Source organism: Ambystoma mexicanum, chromosome 3q (genome assembly GCF_040938575.1).
Source record: "Ambystoma mexicanum isolate Mex_15411 chromosome 3q, UKY_AmexF1_1, whole genome shotgun sequence".
NCBI lineage: Eukaryota > Metazoa > Chordata > Amphibia > Caudata > Ambystomatidae > Ambystoma > Ambystoma mexicanum.
In genome coordinates this window covers 88,052,779-88,075,872 of record NC_090926.1, presented here as the reverse complement: position 1 = coordinate 88,075,872, position 23,094 = coordinate 88,052,779, and the positions used below count along the sequence as shown (strand labels likewise).

Sequence of the window (23,094 nt, the reverse complement as noted above, 5' to 3'; positions counted from 1 at the left end):
AAGAAATAAGGGAGCTACCGCTCTAGACACTGAAATGACGCAGGTTTTGGAGTAGTCTAATAATCCACCAGCTGGTGGGAATTCGTCAAGTGTGAAAATAACAGCTTTCTTTCCACCAGTGAAGCTGTTCAGTCAAGTTGTCCAAGAGGGCCACGTGAAACAAGCTGAGGCAGTGTCTAGGACAGATGAAAGCGATCTTTGAAACATGCTGCGTGGCCAAATAATTCCCTCTTGAATGCATGCTTAAGTATAGAAGAGGAAATTAGGGACCTCGAGTTCCCACCAATGAACATTAACGCGTAGCCGGTCCTTTTTTTGCATTCCCAGTATCGACTTGAGGAATCGATACCTGATCAATATGAATTGAATCATGCTCTGACAGAACCCACCCACAAGGCACATTCCTACTCTTCCAGTGATTATACGTTCAATCAAGAGTCCTCATCTTTTGGGGGGAAGTCCAGTTTGCATCCCTGAATTTAGTATTACAAGCGTTAGTGAGGCTATATGACAACATCTGAATGGAAGTAAGTTCTCACTTGGCAACGCCTGCGAAAATAAAGCAAAGCAAAGTGGATGAGGTATTGACCCAACTGTTGAAGGAGTCAGAAGCCTCTATGTTTTCAGAGGGGATTACTACTACCGGCTTCACCCCCAGTTCTGAAATTAGGACAGCTCATTTAAATCCAGTGCAGCACAAGAAGAGCCACACAAAAAGTAATCCAATGGTTGCAATTTCTGCTGAGAAAAAGACAAAAAAATCAGAAAAATTCCTGCTCATCTTATAGAGCTGGTTCAGAGAATGTTTTCAGGAAAATACTTCGATCAGCCCAGGCCGGCTAGAAGACGAGATACATGTGATGCTATGTAGCCTCCTGTCCTATATGTTATAACTATTTTGAGATGGCAACCAATGTCGGAGGCCCCAGTACATGAAGCTGGTTCAGTTGAGATAGAGGAACTGATCCCTCAAAATAAGCCCTGCAAAAAAGAAGCACAAAATATAAACTCAGAAGAAAAAGAAGCACAAAATATAAACTCAGAAGAAAAAGACGGAAAGGGATGGACATTCAACCTTTCTTTGTAGAGGCTAATATGGATACAAATGGCATCAAAGAAACTAGATCAATGCTACTTTCAACCTAGAGCACAAAAGGCTTGGTTCACCCCCTTTGAGACCTATGCAGATCTCCCACTAATGACTGGGGTTGCAACCCAGACTATACCACAAATGAAGTCTCCGGTAATGGGGCAGTGTGTTAATAACCGCAAAGCACAACCGCAAAGTAGAGTGATCGCTCCAAGAATAGGGTTTTCTTTTATTTTTGGGGATGATCAGGAGGCTCCTTCAAATCACTCTACCTTTTTGTTAGTTTTTAAAGCCGTCCTATCTCTTGCTTCTTTGTCTTTTGAAGTTGATTGAATTTCCTGATGAGTGCAATGTGGATAAATGTACAGTCCATGTTCACACTAAATTGGCGCAGGGGTTAGTCCTGGCAGCTCATGATGATCTCTTACAGTGAGGGGTTGACTCTTATGTAATAGAAGGGTCAAAGGTGGATATGCAATTGGCTGCTTTCAGTGGTTGTACAGAGGAGAATAGTTCATTTAAGAAAACTAATATTGTTAGTTGCACTCTAGATGCCCCAGGGCGGAGGCAGGTCTTTGCAACCCTTCCCTCCATCAGTTTTACCGAAGATTGGTCTTGGCTCCCGGAAACCATCTCGAAGACCCGTCAATGTGGCCACCGCCCAGGTTTGTAATGCTCATTCTCTCTTGTGTCTTTCCTGGAACTCACATGGGTTTAATACTTTTTCAAACAGGCCCATGTTGCAATTATTAACTACATGTGATGTTTCATTTTTGCATGAAACATGGCTATGTGACAGCCCTAACATCGATGGGTAAAAACCCATAAGGCTAAAAAGGGTATCAGAGAGCATCAATCAGGAATTTCTCTTAATTACTGTCAAGAACAATGGTGCTTTCAAGCTAAAATCAATGAAATCTGCCAATGAGGCTATGTTGGTAGCCAAATTAACGATCACATCCAGCCCCGAGAGCCTGATCGATATATCATCAGTGAACCCTTAATGCAATCTACTGATAGTCAGGGAAAATCATATAAGGGTTGAACTGGCAAAAGTATTTTCATTCTGGTCAGAATTTGATTGGCCACCGAAAATAATTGTTATTGTCCTACTTTGCAGAACTCTAATGAAGAGACAGACTCCCCGCATTCTTCAGAGTCTCTGAACACCATGATTAACACATGAAAATAATCTAGGGGTAATGCTTGGTCTACATTTATGGCAGATTAGGATGTAATGAGGGTGCTGCTGATGTTCCACTCTGAGAACAATCTAAAAATAAATGTAAGCCCAGGGGCACACTCCCTAAGGAAGTGGTAGTGGACAGGGCTTTGGGGCAGGCGTGTGTGCTTGCTCCTACGCTTTTTCACTTGTATATTTTGGACCTTCACATGGCTTTGCATGAAGCCTCATTGTTTCCCCCCAAATTGTGCTCACTAAGTGTTGGGCGGTAGGCTTATGCCGATGACCTTATTCTTATGGATGCAACAGGAATTGGCTTACAGAGAGCTTTCAATTGCCTGGATGAGTATCTCAGAAATAATACATTGATAATAAATCCTGAAAAATCTATAATTTTGATGTTTAATAAAAGGAGAGGGCAAAAGAAAAATCTCTTGGTGGGTAAATGGTGATAGGATCTAGGATGTAGGTCATTTTCTTTATTTTGGTTTTATTTTTGGTAAAAACAAGCAGCATTCCCTGTAAAAGATCATCTTGATGTCAGGGTGGGTATGTTTGTCAAACAGAGGAAGTTATTCAATGTTAAATATGGACGGTACTCCCTAAAGCCTTTTCTAGATTTTCACAAAGCCAAAGTAATACTGTTCATTTTACATAGTTTGTATCTTCTACCATCCACGCTTGGGTACTGGCTAGATTTGCTGGAAGCAAATCTCTGGTGGGTGGTTTTAGGCGCACCAAGCTCCTTTACCATGGGATAATACTTTTAGAGTTGGGTCTATACTCAATTTGGAATTAATGTAAATGGGCCAAACTGAGACATGATTTCAACATTAAAGAAGAAGGTGGCCATTATTTTTTCATGGCTGTTGCCCGCTCAAAATAAAACCTATCCACAAATGATTGTAATGCTATTTGTGAAGGCTTTTTGGTAGAGGTTGAGATTCCATCAGATCTGCATCTATCGGCAGTGAAGGTAACATTTAGAGGTTGGGCTTTTAGCCAAACTAGGGTCAGCATAGTGAAACTGAAATTGTACAAAGAATATGGATGTTTCCTCCCTTTTCTGTTGCCACTATGCTGTATATTATTAATTTCCCCTCCAGTGTGGACAGGGGCAGTTTTTAAAAAAATGTTTTTTATTTAGATGTAATTTGTTATTAACTGTGGAGGTTTTGGGCCCTCAAATTGGCCTTCCATATGAAAGGCGTACGTGTAGACCTTGTGAATCGGATATAATTTAATCTCTTCATTGTCTAATTCTTGAATCTACACATTTGACAAACCGGAGACTGGTCTTCTTGAAACATGTGGCCATTCAACCCCTACTGTTATATCTGGTTTATTTTTGAGCCATTTGATGCAAGGCAATCAACTTGCTTTAACACTTACCTTAATTTCCTTTTTAAAAGAGAGTTTGACACTTTTGGGAAATATTTCTGTTTCAGCGGACGTGTTTAATTATACATTATTAAAAGATATCCTGATATTCAGGATGGCTTTTAATAATTTGATCAATTTTATGAGATATAGTAATTTTGTTTCTGATCTGCTAAAATTATATTTGTGCCCTTTCTTTTTAATAATCTGTAAACAATTTGTGAAAGGTTTGCCTTTTAAACCATAACACAATAAAACAAATGAAGAAATTCATGTAAGGAACATTGCTAGACTGCGTCAATCATCAGGTTATGCAGTGAGCGAACTCACTTTGGAAATCAGGGAGAAGCTACCTGGACTGTCTACTTGGAGCAGTGCTGGGCAGCAGCTGGATTAGTGGGCAAGGCTGATTCACACCAATCCAAAACTTGACTTGGTAGAGAAAAATCTGAATATGTTTTTGGCAGAGTGACGGATACTAGAAAGTAAATTGGCGCTCTCCAACACAACAAATCGCGGCCATCTAGAGCAAAATGCTTAAAGACAACTCAAAGGCTTACAGAGTGAGGATCTGGAGTCAAGTCAGAATAATCTCAGTAGTCTCAGAAATATGGGCATTGAAGTCGGTACCGTTGACGGGATCTTGAGTGACTTACTGAAGATACCATCACTTTACTTTGTTGATGTAGATTTCATTGAATACATGTCATTGAAAATGGTAGGTGAAGTGGTATATGTGTAATGCAGAAGAGGTGAGGTGTGGGTGTAAGGGTACAAGTTAGGGTAGGGAGGGGTGAGGGGGTCTCCCCCACATTATAAAAAAACAATGTAGAAAAAGTAAAAAAAATCATTTCGTTTTTCGGTGAAATGGATTCAGTGAAATCTCCATTAGGTGAAATATTTTCGAAGAAATCACCTACATCCACCTTACTTCACCCACTCAGAACTTTCCAATCAAGAAAGCCCATGCTCCACATAGTGGCAACTGGTACCAAAGGCCACTGTCATAATCAGCTTCATGGACGATTATGCAACACTGCTTTCTACACACCAGGTTAAGCACTTTTTATGAATATGATTTCTTCCCTGTGAAGGGAAGGAACATGGTCGCACCCGGAGACTAGCCTTTTTAGAACTTCAAAGCAGATTCACAGCAGCTCTTTAATGTATAAGAAAGTCACCCTGTTAATAAGAAACCACATATTGCATTGCAAACGGCGTTCACTATTGAGAAGAAAAGATAACGCAATTCCAGAGATGTAGTTTAAAAAATAAAATTTCGAGCTGTGCTTCCGAGGCACTGCCAATACACATATGTGAATTAAATGAAATCAAAAGTGTGTTTAGTATACATGCACCTTGCCTGTCTTTAATCATCCAATGACATTATTACACGCAAATATCAATACTCATTCATTAATTTTCGTTGCACTGTTATTTTCCATTTGTTTCTAGTATGCTTGCCGTTTATAAATGTGCTTGCAAACACGCGTTTCGCACGTTTGAGTTTTTAAGGTATATACATCTTAATATTCGTGGATATGTACAAGTAGTGTGAGCCATGTCAGCTGAAATACCACACATGCTCAGTGCCACCTAGAAGCCACCACTGGGAGCTCATCTCCAGATCAAAACCACGCAGGGTTGGACTATGGGTATGCAAATGCGCTGGAGATATAATCATACAAGGCACAGAGCAAGCTTTTCAGATAGTGTGTGTTTCCACAGTGCATTGCTGTGGGCCATCCATGAGAACTGTCAATCTTGGGTTGATAAGGCTATGTGTAACATACCACTTCCCTATAAGGCAATCACAATTTCCAAGCATGGGGCAAAACAGAAGCTTTTCAGCTAATTTGCATACCCATGGTGCACGGTTGTGTGGCTCTAATTGGGAAATAGTTGGTACTCTGTGTGTGTGTGGGGGAGAGGGGTGTGTGGCTGAAATGGCTTCTTCTACTATCACACTGAAGGTAGATGATTTGATGTCTTGCTCTTTTCCTTACCCACCATGATATTGATGGTAAACTTTCTAAGCAGACTCACAGCTGCAACGCCTTCAATGGTATTAATGCATGTTTCCCTCTGTAACTCCCTAAAGTATGCCTCTAACCCCTATTAATGCACAAGGCTCTGGTGCTTCTTGAAGCTTGGTTCACGGTCATTATAGCCCCAAATAAAGTATACATTTGAAAATAAATTGACTTCCAAGTGGTTGGGAGGGGAGTCTTAAGTTATGTTTAATCACAAAATGAAAACCCTATAACACCATGCACCAGAGAGAAATATTAGCTGGAGCCAGGCAAATATTAGCTTGGAAGCTGCCCAGGGCCAATACGAGGCATGTAGACACCACCCGGAAACCCCGATGAGTCGTACGGATCTGAGCGCCCCGGCTTTAGCGGACTCATTCCAAAGTGTGACAAATACACATAGATATGTAGCAGTGCGTTACTACTATCATGAAGATGGACCTCTCACAAAAGGAGTCACTGAGACGTTGGGGGTTCGAGAGTGCATGGTGGAAGGAGGGCATGTTAGAGTTGCTCATAATGTAGTCATAAATAAATATAAACCTCTAGTAATGCATTACTACTATCATGAAGATCGACATCTCACAAAGGGAGTCACTGGGAAGTTGGGGGGTTCCAGAGTGCATGGTGGGAGGAGGGACATGTTCAGTGTTGCTCTTCCTGTATGATGACAGGCCAAGGTATAATGAGCTGCATTGCAGTACAATATGTGTCAAAATTAGAACAGAAATATACTTGCACATAGACTAAAAGACTGTTTCCCAAACTCCTAAACACTTCGAAGACTAGCAAACAAAGGCTCTGCGTAAAAACCCTCTTAAGAAGGAAATCAACAATCAGAAGCATAGCCTGGAAGACTAGCTTAGATCGGCCTTGATATTATTTCTCACCCTAGTCTGACACCAGATGTGTATTCATCTTATTCACAGGTCCCCCAATGCTTTACTGATAGCCATGCCAGTAACATGGCAGTGCACTTACTAATGCCTATGGGCCTCATTACACGTTTGCTGGTCTGGGAACTACGATACCGGCAAGCTTGCTGGTGCCGTAGTTCCCGGACCGGCAAACTACGAGTTGTGCTTGCGGGTGCCTTTCTGCCCACCAGGTCGGACCAGGCGGGCAGAGCAGCACCCGTGAGCACAGCATGCCGCATGCACCGGCACCATTCACGAATGGTGCCGGTGCATGCGACTTCCCCGTTCCCATTGAGCCCTATGGGGCTCAATGGGAACGGGGAAGAATTTTTCCCAGAGCCCTGTAATGGGCAATTACTGGGTCCGCCAGGGTTGTAATACCACGGTAATTGCCCATTCCAAGGCGCCGGAAAAAAAAACCTGTCTCTGGTGGCAGCCAGCAGGGTCGTAAAATATGTGTTAAATCTTGAGAGCCCTGAAGTTCTTCCAGGAAATGCAAACCAGGAACTTTGAGAGCTCTACGGGGGTGATGTGGCACTGTATAACCACCTTGCAACCCAATGCAACCTGATAAATCAAAAGAATTGAAGATTCCATAATTCCCATGACCGATTGATTCTTTGAGGAATGGGGATTCTTTGAGGAATGGGATAGGCCCGCATTACGAGTTTGGTGGATTTGCTGGTGGTAAATCTGACAAACTTGTTTGCCACTTCCACCACCACTGATTCTACCATCACTGATTTTGACACTAAACCTGCCAAATTATGAGGGGAGGTCCAATGTACTAGTATGGAGTCCAATTGGACTCTATTAGAGTCTGGAGGATTTGCACTGCGTGAATTCACCACAGATAATAAATATTTTTTGGGAGGAAAAACCTCAAGCAAAGTGTGGGATTTGCCCCCAAGCCGGTGCAACAGAAAAATGCACTACAGATGATGACCGACAATGTTACCGCACTCTCGTACTCGTAAAGAACCCCAACGTCACTGTGGGCCTTATTGTGACCCTGGGCAGATCTCCCACACTGGTTTGGCCTGCTCCTTAGGCTTAGATTTAGGAGTGTTTACCCTACTATCGGTTTCCGGCTCTGCAGATACTGTGGCGCCCAGAGGGCAAAGATTATATATTCTGTTCCTCTGTTAAGGATCGGACAGGCACAACCAATATAGTGATAATTTCTAGGTAGTGTTTTCAGTTTATACAGAATTTGTACTGAGCACATAGAACAAGTGCACGCTGTTTCCCAAAATTGGGAAACATACATGTTCAAATCAAACAAAAATGCTCCCTACTGGGACTTTTGAGTTGGGCTCAATCCTGGATGTTGCATGAAGAATTAAAAGATAGTTTATTGCTTCCTTTAATATCCACGTCCTAAGAAGTACTGACATTCTTAAAAAACTGGAATTGACTTGTCCACGTGAGGTGGTTGTTCTAAACACTTAAAATGGAGATCAACTCGCAATGTACTTAAAACGATTTGCATTCCCTTATGTTTGTGCTCTATGAGATGGCATACCTAATGCTCACGCCATGGGTCAAGGAAAAGGGAATTAAATTCACTGGAGAAACATAGCCTGGCACAGTCACACAGTAACACAGGGTGTGTAAATGCTTGCCTTTGGGCGGGCTATCAAACCTCTGGATTCTGGAGGGGCTGTCTGAAGAAAGCGCACTGAGGCAGATGCACAGATGTTCTGCACAATATTCAAGAACACTCTGATCAAACCTTAGATGAGTCAGCTGTGGACATCTTGCTGATGGCCACAAAACATACAACAGCCACAGCCGTGCATCTCTGAATACCCCAACAAAGGCTTTATTACCCAGGATCTCAGCCTCTATGAAAAGTCTGCGTCAGGGGTACCAGCTTGTGTACTGTCATAGCCCCAGCATGGCATCACCCGCTGGCTCCGAATATGAGTGTTCCTGAGGTGCAAATGAACACAAACGGGTTTTATTGATCAAAGTGAACACATATGGCTCCATAATAACAGTTTAGTACACACTAACACATGACCTGTATCCCAAAACCAGATGGAAAGTGGCTTCCTGTGGATCCGAGGGTCATGGAAAGTTTCTGAATACACAAACGTTCACTATGCACTACACTCCTGGCCACTATACTACAGACGAATGATTGTATTAATGTGGTGTATTAGCCCAATGCATGGTTCTCCTGACAGATCGGACCCGAACATCTACATGGCATTTAGGTTGAAACTTCGTGAGTTCAACCCAGCCACGGTCTTGGAGCTTCTGATCACATTTTCCGACCGACCAACTGTACATTTCCTGAACGTGTCTGGCGTTTGGACTAAGGTCGCCCAGGCTTGGCTACCGTGTATTACATGTAGATGCTCTGGGTCAGAGCCGCAATGGAGCAATGCATTGGAATAGAACTTCCCCAAGAATACAATCGCTTTTTTTCTGGTTTTGTCGATCTCTGTTTTTTTCGTTGTAAATTCGACCTATGTCAGTCATTTTGACAGTTTGGTTTTCTTATAATGGGGGCTGCCCCACACACCACCCGTCCCCCTGCCATACTACACAAATATACATATATGTTATACATATATCTTTTTATGTCGAACTAACAAACTAAATCAAATTAACTTACCACGAAGAAACTAAGGCCATTATAACATCAACGAAGATATGCTAAATGCGAACCCTCCGTCACATAAGCTTCAAAAACAGAGGGGTTTCTGCTCAGCCGGTCAAGGCAAGGGAACATTTTAGGTATCCACACCTGTTTGAAAGATTAGTCAGACGGATGAAATATCTGCACATCTGGCTAACTAGGCCCTTACAGACATCCAAGAAGCGTGATTTGGTGTCTGATTGTGGTGAAAAGGGCACTTTGGGAGGCTGAACGCTTGCCGCTGGCTTGCCCTGGCCATGAGGAGAGCCACCGTATCTCATGATTGATGGTTCGCATCTCAAGGCATGTCTATCAAACTACTCCCCAACAAGATGTCACATGCCCAATCTGATGTTCCGTAACCCCCCACACACTCCCAACTCATTACATATTCATTATTATCCGCCAATTAAATACACCAAAAACGTGACATTCCTCTTGACACTTTCAAAAACAAATTATAATTAACCAACATTACTTACAAAAGTATCAATCGAACAACGTCAGAGAACCCACCGATGACCATAAATAAGGTTTCAAATTATAAAGCAGCACATCAAAACCGACTAAGTGGGCGTTCTTCCTCTGCCACAGCACCCCTTATCATCGAAATCAATACACATATTATGAAACATGTCGCGGGTCATTTCCAGCCTTGCCTTCCAGAGATAACTCTGCTTAATTCCCTCTCCCTCGGGATTATAATTATAATTGTTCTTTTATAAAGTGCTTGATATTAGAGATTGGTTTCTAAGCGCGGGACCGGGACTGAAACTTGTGTTGCGGTGTGTTGTCTTGCTTCCAGGACAAACGCGTTGCCCCTGAGCTATCGCCGTCACAGGAGCCTCCCATTAAGTGCATGTTAGGGTCCTTCTGTTGCTCATAACAATTTAGATTCGTCCTTAGGTGTATGCTTTTGGAGTGCCCTATGTGTCTGACCAGAGTTAATAAAAAGCAGAATGATCCCTGACTTGTCCATTAGTTTGACTATTTGCAGAAACACACCTTTGCAATAGTCAGCAACACTGCACCTGTCAACCCTGTGAACGCATATCTATTCCTACTATTTCTATCTCATCTTTTGATTACAAAATTAATAGATTGGGGCTCATTATGCGTGTGCCAGTCTGGGAAAAATGCTGGAGAAAATGCTGGTAATTCTGGCATTTTTACAGGACTGGCACACTCTGAATTTGCCAGTAGGGGCAGTGAGCTACTGCAGACCTGACCTGCCAGGATTTCAGGCCCCTACCAGAAAACGACTGTGGTAGTGATTGCGGCAAATGGGAACTTACCGCCATTCTTGGCACCTGTAATATTCTGGTAACACTGGGATATTGGGTGCTGGTAACGGTAAGGCGGGTTTGCCGGTAACCTGCCGGTATTACAGATGGGTTACCAGCAAACCCACAATGAGGCCCATGTTTACATTCTGTCAGTTTCTCTGGTGCAGCATATAGACAGTAAACACGACAATATTGCCATTTTTGTAAACGTTTAGGTAGAAGGTGCTGAAGCCCAGATTGCGTATGGTAATCCTCATTACAGTACCCACCCTCTTGTCACAGTACTCACTAGTTGAGGCTCTGCCGATCAACAGAATTTACCTACATTTAACTGATCCATCAATACCAGACCAGCCATTCCCATCTAGACTCCCAATGGATGAAGAGGCTGGTAAGGCAAGTTCTGGTGGTCATACTCACCATAATGAAGACTCAACCAGCCGCACTTGTCTCATGGAACGGGGGTGGGATGTGAGTTCTGTGGTGGGTGAGGAGCACCACTGAAATTAACATCACATGACATAACCTGGGCATTAGTCCTGGTCTTCCTCACTCATCACTGTGCCCACAGTCCTTGAGGATAATCCATTGTCGCATTGGAACGAATAGCCTTACTCAGAAAAAACACATAAGCACTTCATTAAAAATGGAGAGGATACAATTATCCAGAACAGATTGCAACACTGTCCTATCTACATTACTGCAGCAGACACATCTGCCAAGAGCTGTTAGTGTGGAAAGCCCAAGTGGTGGCCCTATAGATGGCTATCAGAGGGAGATCCAAAGCCTTAGCCAAGATGTCAACACCCTTCTAGTGGGTTTCCCCTGGGCAACCTGAGGCTGTGGAACACCTTTGGATTCATAAACCAAAGTAATCAAACACCAAATGGACCTGCCGCGTGTTGACAGGGACAGCTCCAAGCCCTCGTATACACCACTAAAATAAGAGGTTGCAATATCCCCCTGGAACTAGAACCAGTCCCTGATAGGCATTGTGTTCTGCTCTAATAAACAAGCAAGCCTTTTCTGCAGCATTAGCACTCTGGGCTGTGTAAGAAAAACCCTGTCCAAGACTGTGTTGAAGCTAGGCCTGATTAATGTCAACTCCTTGGGTGGAACATGGCTGGCAGATTGATCAGGAATCCTAGCTTTCTCTAGAACCCAGCAAGTTCTCAATGTGTGATTTAGAGACAAGTCCAGACACGGAATATAAATGAACCAATTATCTAGATATGAATGGATCTGAACTCCTTCCTGGTGAAGACCAACTCCTAGCGCCACCATCTTCATGAAAATGTTGCAGTTTTTAGGCCGAGGGACAAGACTATAAATGCAAAAAGTTGAGTGAATGGTGATCTGAAGAAACGTCAAATGACCCTCCAGAATGGGAATGTAATGGTAAGCATCCGGTAAATTGTTGGAGATCATGTAATCCCATTTCTGTACCAGTGAAGAAATTGCCAGGAGAGTCTCCATTTTCAAATGGATAGATGGCAGGAAGCTGTTCAACTCTCTCAGGCCCAGGATCACCCTGAATCTCCTGATGCCTTGGGAACCAGAGACACCCTGAGGGAAAACCCTTAGTTGACTTCCTGTTCGAAGATCTGTTCATTTGACTTCTTCTGTAGGAGGTCCCTTATGCACCTAGCCAGTGCTTATGCCTTGGTCTTGTTTCTCTGGAACCCGTGTGAACCAGACCCACATCTCTGGAGGATGTGAAGAAAACTCCAGCCTGTAGGTATTCTACACAATATCATATGCCCAAAAGGATCCCTGCCCAGCCCTCTCCAGCTGTTGGGAAACAGGCTCAGACGACCTCTGACAGGATTAATACCCAGCACTGCCAGCATCAGATAGTCAGGAAGGAAGAGGCTTCCACAGGGCAGAAGAAGCAGAGGGTTTGGAGTGCCCAATTGCAAGTAAATGGGGACATTCTCTCAGTTTGACGAGGACCTCCATATGGCCATCAGGTGTATCTAAATGCTAATGGTCTTAAAGGAATCTTGGGCAGAGAAGCAACGAATACTTGCCTTGGAGTGGATATGCATACTTTCAGTCTTTAAAGGTCATCTTGAGCATACCGTGAAGTTTGGGGCCAAAAAGCATTTCACCCTTGAAAGGCATATCAATAGCCACTCCTTTCTTCATGGCATCCATATTCCTATGACACATGTGAATATTGCACCGCCGAGCAGTGACTACCCATTACATGTAAGAGCTGATGATATTATTGAGCCCATAGCTGTATCGGACATAAGCTGAAGCTGCCTTTCCATAACTTTAATGTCTCCCCACAATCCTCTTCTTTATCCAACTTCTTACATCCCAAAGCCATTCTAATTGGATTGTTCCAGATAGACCATGTGCATTCCTGAACCCAAAGACATATATGAAACTTTGTAGGCTTTCTTGCCTACAGCATCCACCTTCTTGTCAGTTGTGTCTTTAAGGGCCGTGTCTCGACGTTCATTGAGAATCTACCAGTGAGATTAGTAATCATTGAATCAACTCTACTCTTCTCAGAGAACTTGGTGGAAACATCCTGGATGGGTAACGGTTGGAGGAGAATTGAGGCAACATCATCTTCTCTGGATCCTGCCATTTATACTCAATGGCCTCTTGAATGGTTCACAGCACAGAGACCTTCTTGCCCGGTATAGATTACTATCTGCTTAGGCAATCCTTAATGTCCACCTCCACAGGGACATCATCTGGAAACAACAGCTCCTATTGGCATCCTGGACCTACTCCTCCTCATCTTTAGATGACCCCATCTTAGGTCTATGTTGACGAGAAGGTGAACAGCTCCTACAGGAGGAATGATATCTCATGGAAGTTGAGTGGCTGCCTGCACCCTGCATAACCGCAGAAGAAACTGAGAAGGAACGTAAAGAAAAATGACCTACATACAGATAAGATCACCATCTAAAGACATCTGATAGACATCTGATCACTGCACCAGGCCCTTTCATCTTCCCAGCGAATACGCTACTGCCAGCCCTGCCCAGCTGAGAAGCATATTAAAATCATGGTCTTTGCCACCATACCCTGCCTCACCAGGCACAGCCCAGTGTCACACAGCACATCAACACAGTCTTGCTTCCTCCCGGCAGCAATGAAAACCGGACCTGAATCTTTTGGAGACGCATGGGCCCAGACGCGTGGCTCACTGTTCGATGCTCATAGAATGAAAGAACCGGAGTGGCCCTGGCATCTCCAGTCTCTTTTACCATTGGGGAGTCTAGATGGTAGGGGCTGGTGATGCATGGTTAAGTATGTTCGATAGATCGGCAAAGCTTCAGCTATGAGGACTCTGACGGGGGAGGAGGACCAGTGGTAATGCATGTTTTTAACGTTTCTGCAGAGGTGAGAGGTGTCACGTTGTTGGGGAGTGGGCTGTTAACATTCGGGGCTGCTTGAATGGTGGAGTCCAGGCTAAGAGAGGAGCCGTGTACAATGTTGTGATTTTCTGATCAGCATTTAAATGTATGCCCTCCAAACGATCTCATTTATTGATATTATATTTGAAAAAAATATATACCTCTCTCACAAACTGCCTCTTAATATTTTTTTCGTTCAACTCCATAGTCCTCATTTTATCAACGTAGACTGGCCAACGTAGAAGTATGTCCAGCTCGTTTCAAACATGTGACCTACATGTTGCACACAGGTCTCTGCGCAGATTCCCTTCTAGGACTGCATGCTGGTACAACCAGATTAGGCAGCACAGCAGATTCCCTTCTAGGACTGCATGCTGCTGCAACAAGTATAAGCAGCACAGGCTGATCGGTTCAAGGTAGGTAGCATAGCTCATAGTTCTCTAGAGCAATGGATGGCAGGTCCAGGCTTGGAGCACGAGGGCAGGGAACATGGCGTATTGATCGCTAGAACTGTATCGTTAAATGTTCAGCTCAGGCCAACACAGCAGATTCGTCTCTCCCACTGTGGGCTGCTATGCCCAGTAAACGCAGCACAGAATATTCCAGCACTGCAGACTGGCAACCTCGGACCAGGGTAGGCAGCGGCACTCATTCTATACTGGAGTGACAGGGTGGTAAAACCAGAGCAGGCCGCGGCTTATTCCCTGGCCTTTCCAGGTCTGGAAGTGGAGACAGCTGACGTAAAGGCAGCAGCTTACACGTTAATCCGCACAGACCGAATGCGCGGGCGAGGCAGGATTTGCTGTTCTGATTAACATGAAGTCTGGATTGGGTTGTGTTTGTGTGAGCGTAAAAGCTTTAATAATTCAACGGAGGTAAATAAGGTTCACAGAAACGTGCATGGTTAGGTTACCGACGACGAGGGAAATGAGGAGCGAACAGGCGCAGCGTTTGGAAAGAAGAGCACGGCATGCCCACTGCCGCACGTCACGCCAGATCTCCATGGACACGGGTTTGGGGCATGTTACTTTAGATAGTATCTTCTCAGGGCAAACTGAAGGGGGATTCTGGCGTACTGGAAAATAAAGAGTCAAGGCACTGTATGAGAGGACACGGAAAACTCGTCAAAACAGAACATACCAAACCTTCATAAGTGGTACATGTATGTGGCCAACGACAATCCAATTGGGACAGGGGGGCGGTATCATTGCATGTTCATCCAGCATCCTCCAACAATGTTCAACCCCCATTTCCAATTCCAATACCTGGCATCATTGAGTGGCTCTTCGCTTTTGTTGATAAACATGCCAGGGCACCAAATCACATATTTGATAGAACTCCTCGTAAAACATGTGAACATGTTACAGAGGTTTTGGAAAATGCATTGGCTCGTAAGAGGACTATGTCCAGAAGCCAAAACACCCAGAGGTGTGTGTTCACCCTTTCAATGTTTAACGCCCACGCCAATCAAGGTGTGAAAATACAACGTCATTTCAGTGCTGTTCAAAATGGAGCACAGTAGGGCAGAAGCTGCCATCACGCCTCGTGCAGCTTTCACTGGAAATAAGGGTGTCCCGCTGAAAGGAGAACAAGCAGGCCCTCTTCTCCTATCTGTACACCCCTCTGTACTCATCTAAACACGAAACTGAGAGAGCAGCACGCCACCTTGTGTTCAGAATATGCAACCCCCATCAAGATGCCAGGGCCTTGCAGAGGATCAATGGAAAGGTGCAGGGAGATGGTGCAGCATGCATGAGTTGACTTTTTTGACTCCATCACACTGAACAACACACACTGTTTTCTATGAAAACACGTGACCTGTGTATGTTTATTTCAGGTGCGTAAAGAGCCTTTCTCAGGAGAGGAACCTTTGGCATTGGACGCCGGATTGTGCAATTAAGCTTCAAGTGTTCATTAATGTCCGAGCTTGTTTTAAGCACTCTTTATTTAGGCGTCTAGCAGAGCTGGAGCAGCAGTGCAGAGACTGCGATTAAAAGTTCATTCTCATGTTCCTTTACCCACTATGAAAAAAACAAGGGGGGTGCTGGGACATGTTCCTTTACCCACTATGTAAAAACAAGGGGGGTTCTGGGAGTTTCTCTACTACGGCCTATACCCTGGGTTAGAGTCTCAACCAGAGTCTTTAGCTCACCATCCTTTCACAGAAGAGAAATGTCCACTACATATTAGTCTCTCTCCTGCCCTACTATGTCACCTTTCCTTCTAGTTCAGTCGCATGCTCCTGGGGGCTTATGTGCTATACAACTAAAAAGAAATAAACAGGTCTGTGTCCTTTTCTATTTTGGACAGACAATGCGATGTTCCGACTAAACAGGAGCAGAAAATAAATCAGAATTTATCTGACTGGCTGCATGGTGGCCCTCAGCAAATGACGTGTTTTGTTCCTCCTAAAACCCACGCTCACTCATCAATCTCTTGCTCTGTATAGTTGCCAATCTTCGGTGTCCATTTAGGACAAGTGGGCAACCCCCATCAAGATGCCAGGGCCTTGCAGAGGATCAATGGAAAGGTGCAGGGAGATGGTGCAGCATGCATGAAAGGACAACCTCGCCAACCAACCCAAGAGCAAGCTTGTGCGCTAGGTGGCTGAGGAGCCTTTTCCTTGTCCTATGACAGGGAGGAAGGATAGCTCAGGGGCACAGCATTTGTCTTGGAAGCAAGACAACATTGTGCAACACAGTTTCAAATCCAGATTCCGCGCTTAGAAACCACTCACTGGTATTAAGGAGTTATAAATGAACAATAAAACAAATAACTTGTCCTGTCTGAAGATTACCTATCTGCATAGAATTCCACAGCATGCTTAAAGGTTGGGTTGCTATGAAGATATGAAGGCATCGTTGCTACTTGTTCCAAGAGTTGGTTTGTACAGCACAGATGAGATAGCTGGGTAAACTGCATGCACACGACAGTTAAACAAACATCATTTACACCAGTGCCTAAACCGTTACAATCTTAAATGGTTTATCGTGTCTACCAAACACACGCCTAACAGTACAAGCATAGTCTACATGATAAGAAGCCTTCTCTTTTAGCCAGGATCAAACAACTCACACCATTCATTGATGAATATAGACATGTGCTTATAGTCATCAATCCATGATGAGTGCACCGGATGCACACAGAGAATTAGGAAGATACCGGACCCATTAGGTCCGCCCATTCCTTAGGGCATATCAGTGTGTAGCTTCGATGTTCTCTATTCATGCCAACGTAGACACTTGAACACAAATAAACTACAGAGTCATTAATGAATATTGGGGATTGTGCAAATATCTACTGAAGTCCCCTCTTATGGTTGCTCACAAATTCAGCATGGGTTCAACGTTTTGCCATCATTTCTATGTCTAGAGCGAGGACATATATGCGCAATGAATGAAATACTTGTTTTTCTTGTGTACAATACCCTTAAAATCAATATATGCCCTAACATTGCCTCTTGTCTTTTCTTGTAGGTTTCGGAGATGGCCAAGACCTACACAAAAGCCAAAGAAATGGAAGAGCTTGTCAATGTTCAAGCATGGATGGATGACACAATGAGTTCTCAGGATGACATGACGGAGTCAGACAACCAACATTCTGCCTATGACATGCTCAGCTCCTTAAATACTGAGGATCAAGGCAGCATGGAGGAGGAAGACGAGGAGGATGAGGGGGATGGTGATGGCGAGAAGCCTAAAAGAAGAGGACCTAAGAAGAAGAAAATGACAAAGGCGCGGATCGAGAGATTCAAAGTACGACGCGTGAAGGCCAATGCCAGAGAACGTTCACGGATGCATGGGCTCAATGATGCTTTGGAGAACCTTAGACGGGTGATGCCTTGCTACTCAAAAACTCAGAAGCTCTCAAAGATTGAAACATTAAGGCTTGCCAGGAACTACATCTGGGCCTTGTCCGAGGTGCTAGAAAGTGGACAGACAGCAGAAGAGAAGGGCTTTATTGAAATGCTCTGTAAAGGACTATCACAACCGACCAGCAACTTAGTCGCTGGTTGCATGCAATTAGGCCCACAAACCATGTTTTTTGAAAAACCAGAAGAGAAGTCTCACATGTGTGAATCAGTAATTCCAGGCCACCCTGGACATCCATTCAGCTACCAATCTCCTGGACTTCCAAGTCCACCCTATGGAAGCATGGAATCACATCTGTTGCACCTAAAAGCACCCACCTTCAAAAGTTTAGTGGACCCTTCTTTTGTCAGCCACCCTTCAGACTGCACCACACCACCTTATGATGGCCCTCTCACCCCTCCACTGAGCATCACTGGTAACTTCTCCTTGAAGCAAGAAAGTTCTCCAGACCTGGACAAATCATACGCCTTCATGGCCCATTATCCCTCTGTCAGCATGGGCGCAGCCCATGGACATGGGCCTCACTTCCAAACCTCAGTGCCTCGGTATGAGATGCCCTTGGACATGACCTATGAGTCTTATCCACATCACGTGGTTGGATCCCATGTGATATACAATGAATAGTAGCGTGCTATCCATTCAGCTTCCATGTTCCAGGAAATGCCAATCAGCGCGAGCTCTGAAAATCCTACACGTGTTAATGCAACCCCAAATGCAAACTCATTGACGAAAGGGTTGGTTGTGTGTAACTATGGGATTTGCTGACTTACAACGAAGTGCTCTGAAAGTCCAGGCTGTTCAGCAAACACACATATTGAATAGCTAACGCAAGCCATCACATATTGCTGCACTGAGCTTGCTTGCAGCAACCCTTCTGAACAGACATCTTGAAGCGTTCCCCCTCTTCAGAGGATGGGATGATGCACCCCTCACCCATCCCCCAGTCTTTCTTCACCCTGAGGTGAGGAGGGCCAGCTTACACATCAAGAGTTGTGCATTCCTTTATAGTCATTGAAAGTCTCCAAGATGACTCGTTTTGTGGGTGTACTTTCTGTGACACTCTAACAGGCATTGAGAAGAATCACATATCCTTGCCTGTCAAGAGAGCAAAAAAGACTCAATTATGGCCTGGGCTCCCCGTGATGCACGAATCTCGCGACAGCGTTCTATCAGCACATTTGGCATCCAGATGTTTCAGGCACAGTCGCATTATCCACTTGGGGGACAGCCTTTGTGCTTGCGTTGTCATCAAAAGAACCTATCTTCCAGTCAATCCTATTATGCTTCACCTTGACTTCAGGGTTAATAAGGCTTACGTCCAGAGCTTGAAAAGCTCGTAACGGTGTTGCAAAAAGGCCAGACAGTCCATGGGGTATATTTAGCTTACAAGATCACTGGACTGCCAATCAAGCAAGGATCCCCGGGTGTGTGAAATGTCAAACAAGAAGGAAGAGGTGTGGCACATTTATAGAGCAGATTCAGCTGTGTAATATGGCAAATTACACACCCAGTCATCCTTTAGTTTTCTATTTTCTCTATACTATGAGACACATCTTTTGTGATAGGAGAAGTGACCTCATGTTAGCTATGGGTGACCGCCTGAATGAAAACACAGTGTCACCTGCTGCATGTGATCCTGATCACACCCTTCACAGTGATCAATTTATAGAATAGGATGTCGGCTACTTGCGTACAAGAAATGGCTTTGTTTGCACATGTGGCTACTGTCCCTGCAAGTAGTACTTACTGAACATGAAGACTCCAAATGGAAATTGCATGAAGGAAACAGATCCATCCTAAAAAGGGATGCGCTGATTAACATGGGGGTGGCAGCGCAGATGCGCACCTCATCAGGACCACGCACAGACCTATGTATTGGGTCCTCCCTGAGCCAATATTTATCCTGCTAGATCAAGTAATTTTCAAACAGGATTAAGTTACTAATATGTCCATATAATCTATCAGTATAATTTACTCAAAGTAGTAACTGATGACCCAAGCTCACGTTGTAATTGACATGACCACTTGCTATACATTATCTATACACTTAGCATTCACTTAACATATTTTAATTGAAGTGTATATTTAGTTTCTTCTTATCAAAAGTCATTAAAGAGTGCCCAGTCACTTTGTTTTACCGTGACTTTAGCATTCCAAGATCCTTTATCCTAAATCCTATAGATTTCTTCTATTTGCTTTTCCTTGCCATCAAAGGCAAGTGTAAGAATACTCTACTAATAGCCCCTATAATCTACTTCATGTCCAACTCTCATACCCTTATTATTATCAAACTAACATTCTTAGTTCTCCATTAGAAATAGGTACACACATTTGTTTGCCTTTTCCCTAATGGTGATATGCCTGGTAGCGTTCTCTCTTTTGTCAATTTTTTTCCTTAAAATCGATTTTAGAGCTTTCATTCATTAGTGACCAACTTAACGTCACTTGAATTTCTCATTTGACAAAACCAGGATCATATGCATATCTAAATATAAACATATATATTCAAATGTATATCAAAAACCTCACTTTAAATAATAACATTTTAAACATTCTCTATGATCCTCCATTTACTACTATACCACTGAAATATCATGCCCTGTCTATGCTTTGTCACGTTTGCAATTGCCATATTCAATTTAAGTTCCATAAACTCTACTTGATTTGGTCAATTTATGAAGTCGCGACCTATATGTGTTGCACATGTGTTGCACATGGCAGGAGTCGCAAGCAGACATACAGCTTAACTGGAGAGCTTGTATGACTCTCAACCATTGCCCTAAGCATGACAGAACCCTTTCCACATGTTGCATCCCACGTGTCATCTGCATGGGGTGTGCGGTGCATGCCCTATTGCCATACACGCTACTGTGGCAATCACAACACGTTCTGGGCCAGAAGTGATAAACACAATGCATAGCGGTTCCATCACAGAACTTGAATATGTTGGCACATTTTATTTAAAATTAATGCCACGCACGTTTCACTGATTCAAATCCATTGCAAAGGATATGTTTCAAACAATGTAGACACACAAAAAGGTCTATTTTAAGCATAGAAGCCTTACCATTACGTTTTTGTAAGAAATCAATGAGGTAAAGAGCTGAACTGAACTTGTTCGATTCTTTGATGCAGGGACATTCTGTTTTTCCTAAAAAAAATGATCCTAAATGTATTGCGACAAATGCAGATTACCCCATAATGCACTGCACAAGCAGAAGGGGAAGGCAAGGCCAGCTGAGTTCCGCTTTGTACACCATACAGTGGCCTGAGACTTTTGAGACACCCCAAACAAAATGCCAGTCTCATTTAAGCAGCCTGCTGTGCAGACAGGAATCCAGCAAACCCTGTGGCTAGTAGTGTAATGGCAGGAGTGAGGCATCAGCACCCTACCATTCACACATCACTTCCCCTGGCAACTTACCATTGGCTGTGAAGAGTTAAATACAGACACATGGGGAAGTGGGGCAGGAAGGATATCCCTTCACATAACCAGGCAGGCCAAACTATTGATAAACAGTTGGAGGACAAACTTACCAAAGAATAGATTTACAATTTGAAATCATAGCTATAAATATATACATTAAAGATTGTTTACACGTGGGGGAGGGTATTTGAAGGAAAGGAGAATCAGCATGCCAGCCCTCCACTCCGGCGCTTGCTATGAGTCCCTTGTAGTGGATTCAAAAGGCCTTAACATTTCAAAAAAGCCCACTCCATCCGTCTTGTCCTCGATGGATTTTCCAGAAGTTTTATACTTGTTATTGATGCATAGCACGCCTCAGTAGTCTCAGCAGCAGCAACACGCCTCAGAATATCTTGTAAACTCACTGTGTGAGAGGCAGGTCTACAAGCGAGACTTTTGTCCAACACCTGATAGTAATATCTTGCAGGCATAAGCACAGAATAGGATGTGGGGCTCAAAGCCTTGTTTTGGAACAGTGTCACAATCAGAAAGTGCACTCTCTCTCGCTCTCTCTCTTTCTCTCACACACACACTCATGCGCCCCCTAGAGCATCCCTGCAGAATAACCCACATATTGATCACATCCCATGTAGGGGGCGGTGGGAGGAGGGTTGTGCCTCACACGATTGCAGCTTCAGTGAAAAACACAAGATACCTGCATGGAGGGGGCGAACACACAATCCTCGTAAAGTAAAACTGATCACTGGTCGATTCAATGACTTGTATGTCTTATACTGGCACCCACCCATGGACACGCGTCATTGGACTGAGGCGAAACACGCAAAGATCAGTAAAAACTGTTTAAATGAAGGGAGCATGGAATGACTTTTCAAAAATGTGTCCTTCAAAACAAAAACTTCTTGGGACCCTACTTTAATATACATAATGCGTTTTCTTCTTTCTTCTTTAATTTATTGTTTCTTTATAGTATTTGCATAAAATGCAGACTGTGGTGACCACGTTTTCTAGCCTCAGTTATTGTCTAGTTTTGTCACATTCCCGTGCTTTGCTGTAATTTGTGTCTTTTGTTGTATTTATTAGTTGTTATAATTTATTTAATTTATTTTGGAGGTTGATATTATTTCCAGAAGGATCCGGGATGCCACATTTGGGATAGCCACTTCCTGCATCCACTTTTCCCTGACCTATACATATGTAAGGCCAAAGGGGTCTGCCAAGGGTCCCAAATCCCTTCAGGGGACCCTCCCTTTGGTCCCGTCCCCCCTACCTGAGACGGCCGTCACAGAGAAGAAACCAGCAATAAGTCAAAAAGACTATGCAATTATTTTTTTGCTTGATGTTTTCCTTAATAGAGAAAAAACAAAAATAAGAATCACAAGCTGCACATATTTTTAGGATGCGGCAGGTGCAGCCCGGTGCTGGGCCCGTGGACGTATGGTATGGCTGTAGTATTCCGTATGCAGCTTGTAACCGCAGATCTCCTCTTTGTACAGTCCAACCTGCTCGGCTTTCATTTAATTTTATACTGGAAGCAAATGTTTTATCATTTTGTAAAGAAATGGACAGCAGCTTATTGTCTCAATAAAGTTTGATTCTTGTCCGAGGTGTGGCTCTTCTAGAGTTTATTGCATGAGTCGTGGGGCAGGGGTATTTCCATGTACTTCATTTTAGCAGCGCACAATAGTAAACTGAGTGGAGATCGTGAAACAACTCAGGTGGACTTGGTGGTTTTAAACAGCCTCTTGTGTCTTCTTAAGGAGTCTCCAGCACACTGGCATGGCAAGGTTACCATGGGCCCCAGTGCAAGTGATGAAAATAAGCTGCCAACCCACACCCTGCAAAACTGCCACCCCTAATCACCATATTGAGCATGAGA

The 23,094-nt window shown here is 43.7% G+C and overlaps 1 protein-coding gene across 1 annotated transcript in view; it reads left to right on the top strand.

The window, feature by feature from the left end:
* The window catches only part of NEUROD4 (neuronal differentiation 4), a 35,410-nt gene extending 12,589 nt beyond the window's left edge, over positions 1-22,821 (top strand). The window contains exon 2 of the mRNA XM_069653199.1: positions 17,396-22,821. Coding sequence (XP_069509300.1) covers positions 17,405-18,415 — 1,011 coding nt within the window. The 5' untranslated portion in view covers positions 17,396-17,404 and the 3' untranslated portion in view covers positions 18,416-22,821. The remainder of the gene's footprint in view (positions 1-17,395) is intronic.
* Positions 22,822-23,094: the final 273 nt, after the last annotated feature.